This window comes from Chiloscyllium punctatum, chromosome 27 (assembly GCF_047496795.1).
Source record: "Chiloscyllium punctatum isolate Juve2018m chromosome 27, sChiPun1.3, whole genome shotgun sequence".
Taxonomy (NCBI): domain Eukaryota; kingdom Metazoa; phylum Chordata; class Chondrichthyes; order Orectolobiformes; family Hemiscylliidae; genus Chiloscyllium; species Chiloscyllium punctatum.
This window is the reverse complement of record NC_092765.1, coordinates 49291643-49306807: the sequence shown is the minus strand read 5'-3', so window position 1 is coordinate 49306807 and position 15165 is coordinate 49291643. Positions and strand designations below refer to the sequence as shown.

General features: G+C 45.1%; 1 protein-coding gene across 2 annotated transcripts in view; it reads right to left on the bottom strand.

The window, feature by feature from the left end:
- The window catches only part of col16a1 (collagen, type XVI, alpha 1), a 367062-nt gene that overhangs the window by 176398 nt on the left and 175499 nt on the right, over nt 1-15165 (bottom strand). For both annotated transcript variants that reach the window (XM_072548617.1, XM_072548616.1), the window contains exons 13-17: nt 14870-14905; nt 10187-10216; nt 7015-7086; nt 3639-3683; nt 168-263 (exon numbers count right to left, since the gene is read on the bottom strand). In XM_072548617.1, the coding sequence (XP_072404718.1) occupies nt 168-263; nt 3639-3683; nt 7015-7086; nt 10187-10216; nt 14870-14905 (279 nt within the window). The remainder of the gene's footprint in view (nt 1-167; nt 264-3638; nt 3684-7014; nt 7087-10186; nt 10217-14869; nt 14906-15165) is intronic.

Genomic DNA, 15165 nt, shown 5'->3' with positions numbered 1-15165 from the left:
ATCTCAGAGAAATGGTGGAGAAGCTGAGTGTGGTCCAGGCTCCTCTGCCATCCTGACCCTGTGCTGCAGTAACATTGTGGACTGCACTTACCCCACTTCTGCTGCCTGACTTGTCACACAGCCCTCTCTGCTGCTGTTGTTCACTCCATCCTGCAGCCAACACTCACCGGTTTTCCTGGTATTCCTATCCCTGGGGGTCCTGGAGGCCCTGGGGATCCTGGCTCACCAGCCAATCCCTCTGGTCCAACTGGTCCGGGATCTCCCTAATAAAGAGAACAAATATCTGCTGAAGCCTCCCACGGTCACTGGTCTGAAAGGTACATTCCCTGACTAAGAGGCCACACATAACCCGTGATGATGGAGGTGTAAGGGTGGTTGCTGTCAGCACGTTTGAAAAGAAAATCTGTCTTTTCTCAGAATGGAGATCGTGGAATGGGCCTTTTGGGCATGAATGATGCTCCTGCCTTTGAAAGAACGGTTATGTTCAAAGGGTGTCCTTTAAATACTGGAAACCAACAAGCAACAAATTGCCTCAGCTGATGGATACTGAGTTCTGAGGCCATCAATCTGCCATAACTGTAGGATTTCTGATCCAAAAGCAGATCTATGAGACAATGACTCAGAAATGTAGTTTTATCTTCAGGCACTTTGCAATGCTGTAAATCTCCATCATGGCAGCTCAAGGAAAGGAGTTGGAGATGCACTAGCTCTCTGGACAGTTAAGAACATGAATAAGAAATGTTTCGAGGGATATGGGCCAAGCAGAGGCAGGTGAGACTGGTTTGGATTGGAATTATGGTCAGCATGGACTGGTTGGACCGAATGGTCTGTTTCCATGCTCTATGACAAAAGCTGAGAAAAGTTAACCTGTAGAAACTAAGAACTGAAAGAAGACAGAGGGTGGTGGTTGTTGGGAAATGTTCATCCTGGAGTTCAGTTACTAGTGATGGTACCGTATGGATCTATTTTGTGTCCACTACTGCTTGTCATTTTTATAAATGACCTAGATGAGGGCGTGGAAGGATGGGTTAGTAAATTTGCGGATGACACTAAGGTCAGTGGAGTTGTGGATAGTGCTGAAGGATGTTGCAGGTTACAGACAGACATAGATAAGCTGCAGAGCTGGGCTGAGAGGTGGCAAATGGAGTTTAAACTGGAAAAGTTTGAGGTGATTCGCTTTGGAAGGAGGAACAGGAATGCAGAGTAATGGGCTAATGGTAAGATTCTTGGTAGTGTAGAAGAGCAGAGAGATCTCGGTGTCCATGTACATAGATCCCTGAAAGTTGCCACCCAGGTTGATAAGGTTGTTAAGAAGGCATACGGTGTGTTAACTTTTATTGGTAGAGGGATTGAGTTTCAGAGCCACGAAGTCATGCTGCAGCTGTATAAAATTCTGATGCGGCTGCATTTGGTACATTGCGTACAGTTCTGGTCACCGCATTATAGAAAGGATGTGGTAGCTTTGGTAAGGGTTCAGAGAAGATTTACTAGGATGTTGCCTAGTATGGAGGGAGGTCTTATGAGGAAAGGCTGAGGGACTTGATGCTGAGAGAAGAAGGTTGAGAGGTGACTTAATTGAGAGATATTAGATTATCAGAGGGTTAGACAGACTTGACAGTGACAGCTTTTTTCCTTGGTTGGTGATGGCTAGCACAAGGGGACATAGCTATAAAGTAAGGGGTGATAAATATAGGACAAATGTCTTTACTCAGGGAGTAGTAGGGGCGTGGAAAACCCTGCCTGCAACAGTAGTAGACTCTCCAAGTTTAGGGGCACTGAAATGGTCATTAGATAAACATCTGGATAAAATTGGAATAGTGTAGGATAGATCGGCTTCAGATTGGTTCCACAGGTTGGTGCAACATCGAGGGTTGAAGAGCCTGCAACTGTGCTGTTATGTTCTATATTCTAAACTGTTCCGAAGTAAGCATTCAACGTTTGGGATGTGCACTGGCTCCAGAAATGATTCAATCTTTTTAGGAATCTGCTCTCACAAAGGTGTGACTCCATATCCCTGTGTCTGCTGTCACAGTGTGTAATAGGAAAGGCACAGATACACTGAAATGTAGTTGTGCACTTGCAAAGTAAGAGCCAAACACTGATGTGAGACCCCCAGCTGCATGATTTGTTTACCCTGAGGCAGCCAGGCATCAACGAAGCCCGGGCAATATATAACTGAAACGCCCGTGGCCTTAAAGGAGATTCTGAAGGCCAACAGAGTGGTCTACACATTTCAACATGGAGCCAGGAACGGTCCACCTGCTCCTGAAATGACATACTTCCACTTACTGCCCTCTACCCCACTCTCATAATTGACAATCTGCCCAGATGGTTTCAACCATATACCATCTATCTCTGTGTTTGGCAAATTCTATTTTAAAGTTCTTTTGCCCACTTATCAAAGTGAGAACATCTCTTTGCATTTCCGTTCTGCGCATCCTCATTTTTTTGAGAGTTGCTCTCCCATTTTCCATTCCTCTCTCACCCTCACACTGACAGTCAGGACCATCCAACCTTCAGGGAAGAAACCAGCAGTGGAGGAACTGTCAGCTGGTACAGGGAGAGGACAAACACACCAGTACTAGTTTCTGATTGCATACCCAGAAAGCAGACACAGGCTGATGGAGTTAGTCCCCTGTGAGACCAGCTTCTTTAAAGTGAACCATTTTTGGAGCTAATATTAGAACGACACATTGCTGTGCTACAACACAAGGAGAGATTTAGCCACTAACGTGCCTACATAAACCTTACTAGCAGATAAGAGCTTTATTGGTGTAGGTGGAGCTAGTTTGCTCAAACTTAGCTCATATCCTGTGGGACATAATTTATTGCCCCAACTCCCACCACTGCAGTGAACAGCCTTTTAAGTTACAGATCTCATTTACCATTCTGCCCCTATAAACCATTCCAAGAATTGATCACTCTTTAGATGAAGTATATATAAGTAATCAAAAATTGATCTTTCACAAGAGTCCCCTGTATCTCATTGTTTGGCTGTATTTTGATGCATTGCTCCAAACTAAGATTATCCTTGGCTATTAAGTAAGTACAAGGCTAGAAATTTTGTCAGAAGTGACCTGGCTCTCCAAAGCCTGTCCACCATCGACAAGGCACAAGTCGGGCATATAATGGAAAACACTCCACTTGCCAGATGACCATGGCTCCAAAACACTATTCACGATGAAGAAGCCTGCTTGCATTGTCAGTCTACCTAAAGCACATGAACTGCAGTGGTCCTAGTAGGTACTTCAACACCACCTTCCCAAGGGCAAGGAGGAACAGGCAATAAATGCTGGTTCAGCCAGTGATGCCCAGAATGAATATAAAGAAACATTGCTTACCATTTAATACTTTAATACCATTTACCATTGCTTACCATTTGATAGCTCGCTAATGAGAGAGAGGGTAGCCTCCTACAGTCTCCTTCAAATTTAAAGTCCTCCCTCCAGTATTTTTTCATTACTCACTCATTTGAATTTAAGAAACTAATCCAAACATTTTATTTCTATTGAGTCAAAAGTCTGAAAGGTTAAAAGTCAGGTTCCAAATTTCAGTATGATATGATTCCAATGCCCTCAGATAGCTGCAGCCTCACACTCCCAGCAACACTTAAAAACAGTTTCAGATTACTGACAAACCTTTGCACCTTTTGGTCCAGCCACACACAACTCTCCTGGTTTTCCCTGAAAACATAATTAAAATGGTGATTAAGAACAGAATAAATGGTGATTAAGAACAGAATCACTTTCAACACAAGCTAAATCTGATTCTGTGACTACAACTCCCATTTCCCTGCATTCAGTGCTGCATGCAGAGTGTCAAATAGGAAGGGGATTGGAGCAGTGAATCATTCTGTCTCAAGGACAGAAAACTCTTCAGGAATCCAATTTTTAGTGGAACAGTCCCACTGGGCTCTGACTGTTCACTGGCTCACTCAAATTCTCTTTCTCTACAATCATAAGTCCCAGCACAGGATCAGTCCATTCAGCCCATCAAATCCTTCCTGTGATTTTCCCCATCTGAGCTCTTCCAGGCTAATCCCCCCTCTCTTCCTCACTACCCATACTCTTCACTGTCCCATCCAGTCAAATTCAAATCTCCTGCTTACGCCCCATTTCCTTCAATTTTCTTCTTTCTCACATGCTCAGTAATTTCCTTGTAATACTCCCCTGAATTCTGCTTTAACAGCAATTCACACTTCTACCATTCAGAGCCATTATACAATAATGTATAAGTGATGCTCAGTGTTCAGTGCCTGTTTCATTTCCCACTCTGGATGTTGACAGTCCCAAATACAATGGGCCAAAGACTTCCAAAGTGGAATCAATTTGTGCATGTCACCCACCAAATTGCTAACATGGCTACTTCAAGCCTTAAATAACAGAAATAATGTGAACTAATTTCAAGATCCCAGATCTTAAATCTTACCATGCCATTTGTTCAGTCTGAATTTTACAAAATTGATAAAATCCAAAAGGTTGACAAATATCCTACATTAGTTAAAAATCACACAACACCAGGTTATAGTCCAACAGGTTTAATTGGAAGCACACTAGCTTTCGGAGCGACGCTCCTTCATCAGGTGATTGCCTGGTGTTGTGTGATTTTTAACTTTGTACATCCCAGCCCAACACTGGCATCTCCAAATCATGAATCCTACATTAGATTAGATTCCCTACAGTGTGGAAACAGGCCATTTGGCCCAACAAGTCCACACCAACCCTTTGAAGAGTAACCCATCCCACTATATGTACCCCTGACTAATGCACCTAATTTAGCATGGCCAATTCACTTGACAGGCACATCTTTGGATTGTGGGAGGAAACCCACACAGACACGGGGAGAATGTGCAAACTCCACACAGACAGTCGCCCGAGGCAAGCTTCAAACCCAGATCCCTGTTTCTGTGAGGCTGCAGTGCAAACCACTTAGCGACTGCTGCTTTGCCCCAGCATATGGAGGAGCTGGTGTTGGACTGGGGTGGACTAAGTTAAAAATCACACAACACCAGGTTATAGTCCAACAGGTTTAATTGGAAGAAACTTGCTCCTTCATCAGGTAGCTAGTGGAGTAGGATCATGTGACACAGAATTTATAATAAAACATCAAAATGTCGTACAACTGATGCAGTGTATTGAACAAACCTAAATTGCTGTTAAGTCTTTAATTACTTAGAATGTGGATGCAGGTTTGGTTTGAATTGATTAATATGTAAGTATTTACATATTTTAAATGGAATCTAGAATATGTAATCTAGAACCCTAGTGTTTTGGGGGCATGAGTTTAAATCCCAACAATGGCAACTGATGAAATTTGAATAAAATCTGGACTTTAAAACGGGAGTTTTATGATGTAACTATTGTCAATCATTGTAAAAATTCCTTGAGCCTGTAAATGTCCTTTAGTGTTGGAAAAGTGCCTTCCCTTCCTGCTCTGGCCAAATGTGACTCCAGATCCATAGTAAAGGGATTGACTGGCATCTGCTCTTTAAAATGGGCTAGAGGGCCAAACAGTTCAAGGGTGGTTAGGAATATGCATCGAACACTAGTCTTGACCAGTGATCGAGAGTGTGGCACTGGAAAAGCACAGCGGATCAGGGAGAATCCGAGAAGCAGGAAAATCAATGTTTTGGGCATAAGCCCTTCATCAGGAATGAGGTGCATGGGCTGGGAGGCTAAGAGATAAATGAGGGGGGGTGGGGAAGGTAGCTGAGAATGCAATAGTTAGATGAAGTTGAGGGAGAAGGTGATAAATCGGAGAGGAGGGTGGAGCGGATAGATGGGAAAGACAATGGACTGGTCAGGAGGGCAGTGTTGAGTTGGAGGCTTAGGATTGGGATAAGGTGGGGGCAGGGGAAATGAGGAAACTGGTGAAATCCACATTAATCCCATGGGGATACAGGGTTCCAAGGTGGAATATGAGGTGTTCTTCCACCAGGCGTTGGGTGGCTAGGACTTGGCAATGGAGGCCGCCCAGGACCTGCACATCCTTTAGTGGAGTTGAAGTGTTCAGCCACAGGGCAGTGGGATTGGTTGCTGCAGGTGCCCCAGAGATGTTCTCTGAAACAATCTGCAAGTTGGCATCCTGTCTCCCCAATGTAAAACAGACCACATCAGGTGCAACGGATACAGTAGATGACGTTTGTGGATGTACAGGTAAATTTCTGTTGGATGTGCAAGGATCCCTTGGGGCCTTGGATGGAAGTGAGGGGGAGATGTGGGTGCAGGTTTTGTACTTCCTCTGGTGGCAGGGGAAGGTACCAGGAATGGGGTGAGGGCTGATGGGGGGGGGGCTGTAGATCTGACAAAGGAGTCTCAGAGGGAGTAGTCTCTCCAGAATGCTGATAGGGGTAGGGAGGGAAATATATCCCAAGTGGTGAGTTCTGTTTGCAGATAGTGGAAGTAGCAGAGGATGACACGATGTATATGGAGGTTGGTGGGGTGGAAGGTTAGGACTGCGTTGGTGGGGGGTGGGGGGGGAAGGGAGGGGGAGGGTTTTCTCCTTGTTGTGTTGGGAGGGGTGGAGTTCGAAGGCAGAGGTGTGGGATGTGGAGGAAATGCACTGGAAGGTATCATCAACTGCGTGGGAGGGGAAATAGTGGTCCTTGAAGAAGTAGGCAACCTGGGATGTTTTGTGATGGAATTGGTCCTCCTGGGAGCAGATATGGCATAGGCAGGGGAATTGGGAATAAGTGATGGCATTTTTACAAGTGGAAGGTGGGAGGAGATGTAGTCCAGGTAGCTGTGGGAGTTCGTGGATGTCCGTGGTTAGTCAGTTGCCATTAGTCTTGCCCAATAATGCCTACATCCCATACAAGAATAGAGGAAAGAAAAAACAAGTTGGTTTGGTAGAAGATCAGTTCAAAATTCCAGAACATTAACCCTACTCTCTTCTCGTTGCAACCTCTGGATCTTCCCTAAATCTATTCCTTCCCTTGAATCCAATATCCCCACATGGATTTTAATGAATTTATATCAAGTTTTGTCATGGAACCACAAAAGTCGGAATACTCACGTCTCTTCCGGGCAGACCAGCTGATCCCTGCAACCCTGGTTCACCCTTTTGACCTTTCTCTGACTTCATAGGCTGAAAGAACATTCTCAATTTAGACAGAAATAAATGCAAATAATTTAAAAATTTATTTAAATTACTAGATACAGTTAAAAAGAAAGGGGTTCATAGGAAAGGGTGGATACAAGAACCGGATCTTTAAACTATTCATAACACAGTACCTCCATCGTCTGATCACAGCAAGTCATCCAATTAGGAATGGTATCAGCACCAGTGGCCTAACACACCAACACAAGAATAATACAGAATCTGAGCGTGTCAGCCCAAGGGATTAATATTCAGTGGGTGGCAGCTTTGGTATTCCAATCTCTGAAAACTCCAATCCCACTATCTTCCTGCCACTGTTTATAAATCCAGAAAAACAGGCAGGTTGGCAATAGTCTAATCCATCATCTGAAGCTCTGTGTCTCCAACAGGGCCACATTCCCTCAAGAGCACACTGGAGGATAAACCTAGATCGTTTATTGAGATCCAGCTGCAGGATTTGACCCAGGTCCTTGATTGCTGCCAAATGATTCCAGCTGGTACACACATGACAGGGGAACCAAAGCAGGGAGGTGTGACCATGCAAGAAGGAAGGTGTCACATGACATGTTAAGGAGAGAAGCGCAGACTGAGTAAGTCCATTTTAACAACATTTGCATGACCTTCATCCTTTGCAATCATCTCTGCTGTCAGAAGACATTTAGATTTAGAGGTAAATAAAGAAAAATATTAAGGTTAAGTGTTCCATTCCACGCCACTGATTTTTTGAAGTAATTTTTAAATATCGCTGTAAGCAGACCAACCTTTGGCTAATTTTAAGAGTAATTTGCACATGGAATGTAAGTGTGGCCCTGGTATTCATCAAAGACTGAGCTGGATCTGAGAAATCCTCGTCACCTGAGGAGTGCTGATCATTCTCGGGCCCATTCCCCTTGTAAGATCTGTCTGCACAGCCAACAGCTGCTTCTCTGAACCCCTTGGCAAGGTGATGTGGGAGTAATTGCAGGCCTCCTCCTGACCAGTCAGAGGTGAGGCTGGCAATGCTCTGGTGAGCTTGATTGTTGTGCTCCTCTGCTTCACTCTGGGGATGGTGCGCTGGCCTCATCAGCCCTGCGTGCAGGAGCTAACTGTCATCACTGAGAATCCATGCAGCATTCTGAGCCAAGGTTTCTCTGAGCATATACATCATGACTGTTTCCTGGGAAATGGGCACATTATTCTCCTGTGGTCACATTCCAATTTCACAGTCTTAACGGTTTACAAATGCAACTGACTGTTTCCATTTGTCACATCCTTTATGTCCCATGTAAGGTTCGATGAGATGCCATGTATTGCCCTGGAAGCTGCTGCTGTATCGGTGAGGGCCTCTGGCACTCTCCCACCAAATTCACAAGGCAGTAGGTCTGGATGAACAACCTGACACATTTCAGTTCTACCCTGGCACATCCTCAGATATCTCTGACATCACCTCTTGGATATCTGGTCGGAGTTAGCTCTTGTCCTCTGATGCCAATGCCTATCTTTGCCAGGTCCTTTCCCAGATACATGTCTCCAGATCAGCCTCACCCTCTGGGTACTGCCCCATGTTGGTCTCTGGGTTCATGCTGTCGGTTATCGGGGCAGACCTGATTATGGCAGTGATGACACTGTGTGAAGAGGCAGCCAAACTTGTGCAAGCTTGCTTATCCACAGTTCCCAATTTAGACAGAAATAAATGCAAACAATTCAAAAACTTGTTTAAGTTACAAGATACAGTTAAAAAGAAAGAGGTTCACAGGAAAGGGTTTTAATGCAATACGAGTAGACTCTTTAATTGGCAAAATTGTGCAGTATGTACTTCACATACACAGGATAACCCTCCTCCTACTTCAACTATACAGTGACCTCAATTATCCGAACGAGATGGGCGGGCATTATTTCATTCGGATAATCGATTATTCGGTTAATCAATAAAATGCCCTCCCTCTGGGCCTCGGAGTTTTTAAAGTCTGTTCCGCGTTCATGAGACTGCAGCAGCACACAGCATGTGAGACCCCACTCCCTGAACCTGTCCAACATGCCTGCCCTCGCCCCCTCAGCCCTGCCCGCCCAGCCCCGTGCAACACCATCCCCTCGCCCCCTCAGCCCCGCCTCCCCAGCCCCGTGCAACACCATCCCCTCGCCCCCCCAGCCCCGTGCAACACCATCCCCTCGCCCCCTCAGCCCCGCAGAATACCATCCCCTCGCCCCCCCCAGCCCTGCCCCCCAGCCCCGTGCAACACCATCCCCTCGCCCCCTTAGCCCTGCCCTCCAGCCCCGTGCAACACCATCCCCTCGCCCCCTTAGCCCTGCTCTCCAGCCCCGTGCAACACCATCCTCTCACCCCCTCAGCCCCGCCCCCCAGCCCAGTGCAACACTGTCCCCTCGCCCCCTCAGCCCCGCCCCCAACCCCACCCCCCAGGCCCGTGCAACACCATCCCCTCGCCCCCTCAGCCCTGCCCCCTCAGCCCTGTGCAACACCATCCCCCTCGCCCCATCAGCCCTGCCCCCCCCCAGCCCCGTACAACACTGTCCCCTCACCCTCCCAGCCCCGCACCCCCCAAACCCTGTGCAACACCCCCCGATGCAGCCGGCCACAGCCACACACAACTTTTGACACCTCTGCTCTGTACAGGACAATGTTGGATAGATTATCTCGGGACGGGGGTGGGGGGTTAGTGTACACCCTTCTGTAGAACTCCAGGGAAAGTGTGGGGAGAGAGGGGAGGGTGGGAGGTCAGTCATTTGGAGTCGGTGCCTGTTTAATCACTGTAAACAAAAGAGACGATCACTGCTGGAAACACATCTTTGATGTAACGTTTCCATCGGGACCTCGAGATCTCCTTCGGATCATCCGATTTTCGGATAATTGGATTTTTGGATAATCAAAGTTCTTCTTTACACAGAGAAACTGCATTTGACACAAAATCCTAAAGGTACAGTATGAGTGATTTTTGAAACTCATTCCTGCACCAGGGGATTCCCAATCACCCACATTATTTCGAGAAATACGTTGAGTATATGATTTGGTGAACATTCCACTGAACAGGGCAGGAGAGAATTCATTTTCAGTATGTATGGTTGCAGAATATTTTTCTGCAGAATCACTTACCCTTGGTCCCAAGGCTCCTTCGATAGTTCCCTGTTTATTAACAGAATGGATTCAAATTATTCTGGAACTTTTCAATCACAGACATTGTATTTTTGATGACAGAAATCCTAACCAACAAGAAATTTCCAAAATTATTGCCAACTCATACTTGATGTATTCCTAGAGGTTCAAACTGACTCACACACATGCAGCCTCACAAGAATATCTACACATATACAGACAGGAAGATATAAACATCACTCCCCACACACATACAAAGACGCATACACACACCTACACAGCTATACATAGATACATATCCATATAAAGGATAGACACATACATACAGATACACATTCACACATGCTGTCCACAAATATACACACACATGCACGTTTACACATATATAAACACACACATGTGCATATACACTAGTATATATTATAGAACATCACAGAAAGGCAATCACATTGCAGTCATCCAGTTTATACCTCTAATTCTCTCTCTTCCCCAATTTATGCTACTCTCACTCCCTCCCTTCCTCAGTTTGTGTTCCTCACTCCCTCTTTGTGATTATGTGACCCCCCCCCACCACCACCAGTTTGTGTTTTTCTCTCTCTCCCTGCCTCAGTTTGGATACCTAACTCCCTCTTCCAGATTGTGTTGCTCTCTCTTCCTCCTTCAGTTTTTGTTCCTGTCTTCCTCACTACTCCAGTTTGTGTTCTTCTCCTTCTCCCTGCACCAGTTTGTGTTCCTCTCTCCTTCCTTGTCTTTCTTCTTCCTTCCCCCTATTTATTTGCTTTTCTCACTGGACTTAATGGAGTCACCATACAGTGTTACAGCACCTCCTTCACGGCTTTTATGGAACTGACAGAAACTCACAGGAAAAAATGGGATGATGTTACAAAACTGTCATTTCTCATTTTGAGCACAGTGATTGTATGTTCACTTCACCCGGGAAACTTGCCACCCCCATCCATTTGGTTTAGGCACCAACCTGAGAGCTCAAATATGAGTATGAGTCATTTATAGTGCAAGTCCTGATGTCAATGAGATGTTTGAGCAGGGAGGTAGCTAGCACGATGTGTGACCTACTTTCCAGCTGAGTGAGACTGAACAAACTGTCCAATGCCTGATCCAGCATGTGCTGAATTTACAATCTAGGAAATATATGCTGGAACAGGCCAAGAAAATAAACTAACTGGAGCAACTCCCTTAACAAAGTCAGTCATGCCACCCCATGTGACTAATTAGAGATTCATTATAAACTGAAACCAAAACCAAGTTATAATTTAAACCACGTGTAGAACTGAGTGCCAAGGCTGGTTAGCTGAGAGCCAATAAAATTGCAAAGCTTCAAATGACTGATCTGTCTATGCATTGTGGTTCTCAAGTACAGGATGTCATTGGCACCGGATGTTAGACAGCCAACACAGAGACTTATAGTCGGTAATCTGCCATCTTGCTTTGTCTTCAGCATTGAGAATATCTTTGGCACTGCCATAGTTAAGTGGCCAGTGCTGTACATGAGGTAGAGAGAGTTGAAGAGTGTGGTGCTGGAAAAGCACAACCAGTCAGGCAGCATCTGAGGAGCAGGAGAGTCAACATTTCATGCATAAGCTCTTCATCAGGAATGAAGGGGTGGCCCAAGGGGGCTGAGAAATTAATGGGAGGGGGTTGGGGCCGGGATGAAGATGGCTGGGAATGCAATATGTAGATGAAGGTGGGGAGGAAAGTGGTAGGTTGGAGAGGAGGGTGGAGCGAGTATGTGGCAATGAAGATGGAGAGGTAGGACAGTGCCAAATTGGAAGGTTGGATCTGGGATAAGGTGGGGAGAGGGGAAATGAGGGAACTGGTGAAATGGTTGGAGGGTCCCAAGGCGGAAGATGAGGTGTTCTTCTTCGAGGCATTGGGTGGCTAGAGTCAACGGTGGAGTTCAGTCACAGGGCAGTGCGGTTTTATAGAGTGTCCTGGAGATGTTCTCTGAAATGTTCCACAAGTTGATGTCCTGTCTCCCCAGTGTAGAGGAGACCATATTGGGAGCAACGGACAAAGTAGATGACGTGTGTGGAAGTACAGGTAAATCTCTGTCTGATGTGGACGGATCTTTTGGAGCCTTGGACAGAGGTGAGGGGAAGGGGGGGGTTGGTAATGGTAGTAGGTTTTGCATTTCTTGCGGTGGCAGGGGAAGGTGTCGGCAGTGGAGGGTAGGTTGGTGGGGGGGGGGGGCATGGACCTGAAAAGGGAGTCATGGACGGAATGCTCTCTCCAGAATGCAGATAGGGGCGGGGAGGGAAAATATATGCCTGGGGAAAATATATGTAATGGGGATCCCCCTCCCACTCCCCTAAAGACATGCAAGTCTTGGGCTTCCTCCACCACCAAACTCCAGCCACCTGACGCCTGGTGGAAGAACACCTCATCTTCTGCCTTGGGACCCTCCAACCACGTGGGATCAATGTGGATTTCACCAGTTTTGTCAACTCCCCTCCCCCCACCTTACCCCAGATCCAACCTTCCAACTTGGCACTGCCCTGTTGAACTGTTCTACCTGTCCATCTTCCTTCCCATCTATCTCCTTCACCCCCACCTTCATCTACCTTTCGCATTCCCAGCTACCTTTCTCCCAACTGCATCCTCCCTCCCATTTATCTCTCAGCCCCTTTGATGAAGAGTTCACGCTCAAAATGTCGACTTTCCTGTTCCTGGGATGCTGCCTGACTGCTGTGCTTTTCCAGCACCGCACTCTTTGACATCTTCAGCATCTGCAGTCCTCACTTCCTCCATGAGGTAGAGAGGTTTGGGCTTGCCTATGAGTGGGATAGTTGTTTAAACTGGGATTATTGGGGTGGTAGATAATCAGCTGGGCACTGATTCACAGGCTTAGTTCATATATTTGTGCAATGTCATACTATTCTTTTTTCTATTCCTCTCATTTGCTGAAGGCCCTGGTTCTTGTAAAGGCCTGGCTCGATGGAAACAGGCCTCACCTTAAGCAAGCGACCAGTCATTCTGTTGAAGAGTGTCTGCAGCATCTGCAGTCCTCACTTTTACCTATTCGTTCTGTTGGAGTCTAGCTCTAGAGATAGGAGGACACGACCTGAGATTGAGGTTTCTGGCAATTGTTGTAAGAATTTTAATATGATTTACATTATTTTAATTTTTAACCAAGGCAGAACAGTGATGAAGACACAATAATTTAAGTCTCCTATTTAAATTTCTTGTCCTATGAGTAGTATAGGAACATCAAAGATTATTTTCACCAAAGTGGTTGCTCAGAAAACAATTAAAATAGCTTGTGTCTATATAGAACCTATGTGAAAGTGTAGCCCAAGGTACTTAACTAGAGCACTGTCAAAAAGCTTTGATGCCAAGCCACAAGAGATGTTAAGGCAGATGGTCAAGATTGTAGAAACAAAATGGGTTTTAAGGAGTTTCATAAAGGAGGAAGGTGATAAAAAGAGATTGGCAAATTTATGGAAGTTAATTCCAGAGCCGACAGTCAAAGCAGCTAAAAGCCTAACCCACCAAACCACCAAATACAAATTAGTTAAAACTGGGAATGCTCAAGAGGCCAAACTTCAGGTGGAAAGAAGGTATCTCAGAGGGGGTACTGAAGTAAGGAGGGGCCAAAGCCATGGAAAGGTTTGAAAACAAAGATGATAAGTTTAAAATAGAATTACTGTTAGACTAAGAGGCAATGAAAGGCCAATCAGCACAGGGGTGATGAGTGAATGGGAAAAATATTGATAGGAAATAACAGTGTGGTATGAACGGCCACAGAATCTCTCATTTCTGTTTGATAATTAGTTCAAACATTAGATAAACTGCATTCAACAGGAAATAAACTCTAAAAGAAAACAAGAATAAGAAATGTCATGGCTTATTTAGAAATAGATAGTAACCTTTGCTGTTATCACAGCCAAATGACATTAGAGGACTTGGAGAAGTCAACTTCACAGGTTGTTCTTAACTCGCTGCACAGTAACATCTGAGGGAGTGCAGCACGATCCGGTTGGGTGATTTCGGCATTGAAGAATCATGCTTTGCCAATAATAAATGAAACAAGCTATCACACATACTACTATATCTAATTGTAATTGCAATAGATGTAATTGCCATTGTAGGGTATTTGATTGTAATAATAATGTATCTAACTAATAATATATCTAACTGTAATAATACTATATTGAACTGCAATAACAGTGTATATTGCTAATAATAAGGTATCATACTGTAATAGTAGTGTATCTACTAATAGTATAGCTAATTATAATAATATTGTAACTAATAGTAATAATCATGTATCTCATTGTATGACTGTGTACTAGATAAGGAGTTGTCCAGTGTCTCTGAATGCAACACTAACTAGTTCCTGGCACAGGAACCTCAGCCATGAGTCAGACTGGGATCAGTGCAGACTGAAGATTAAAGCCCAGGCTTTTCTGCTTTAATGACTCATTGCACACTGGGAAGTGAGGTCAATACAATCAGGTCAGGCACAGTTTTGTATCCTTATTGTGTGTATCTGTCTAGTAACAGATGTAGGCGAGAGTAATCAAAAAATCAGATGAGGAACTGAGACACTGAGAAAATGCAGCAGCATAGACACAGAAAACAGAAATCCAGCAGGGATGAGAGTATGGTTCATTTTACAGATTCAGTAGCTTTGACTTGCCAACAGTGAAGAAGGATAATACTCACCGGCTCCCCCTTCTCTCCTTTCTGCCCTTGTGGACACTGAAAGTAAAGGAGAAAGGATCAGCAGAGTTGTCCATTGGTGAAATTTTATGGGATACAAATAAGAGGGGAGGGGTAATTGGTTTCAAGCATGAAGGCAGTGATGAAGTCACAACCTGTACCCAAACCAGGAGCACCACAGCTGGCCTTGTGAGTGCTTCATAATTTACTCAAGATTGGCAAGAAAAGAGCACCAATCACACCTCCAGAGACTCCTGTGCACCCACTGAATTTCAGGTTACAGCAGTGGCTCTCAGGAT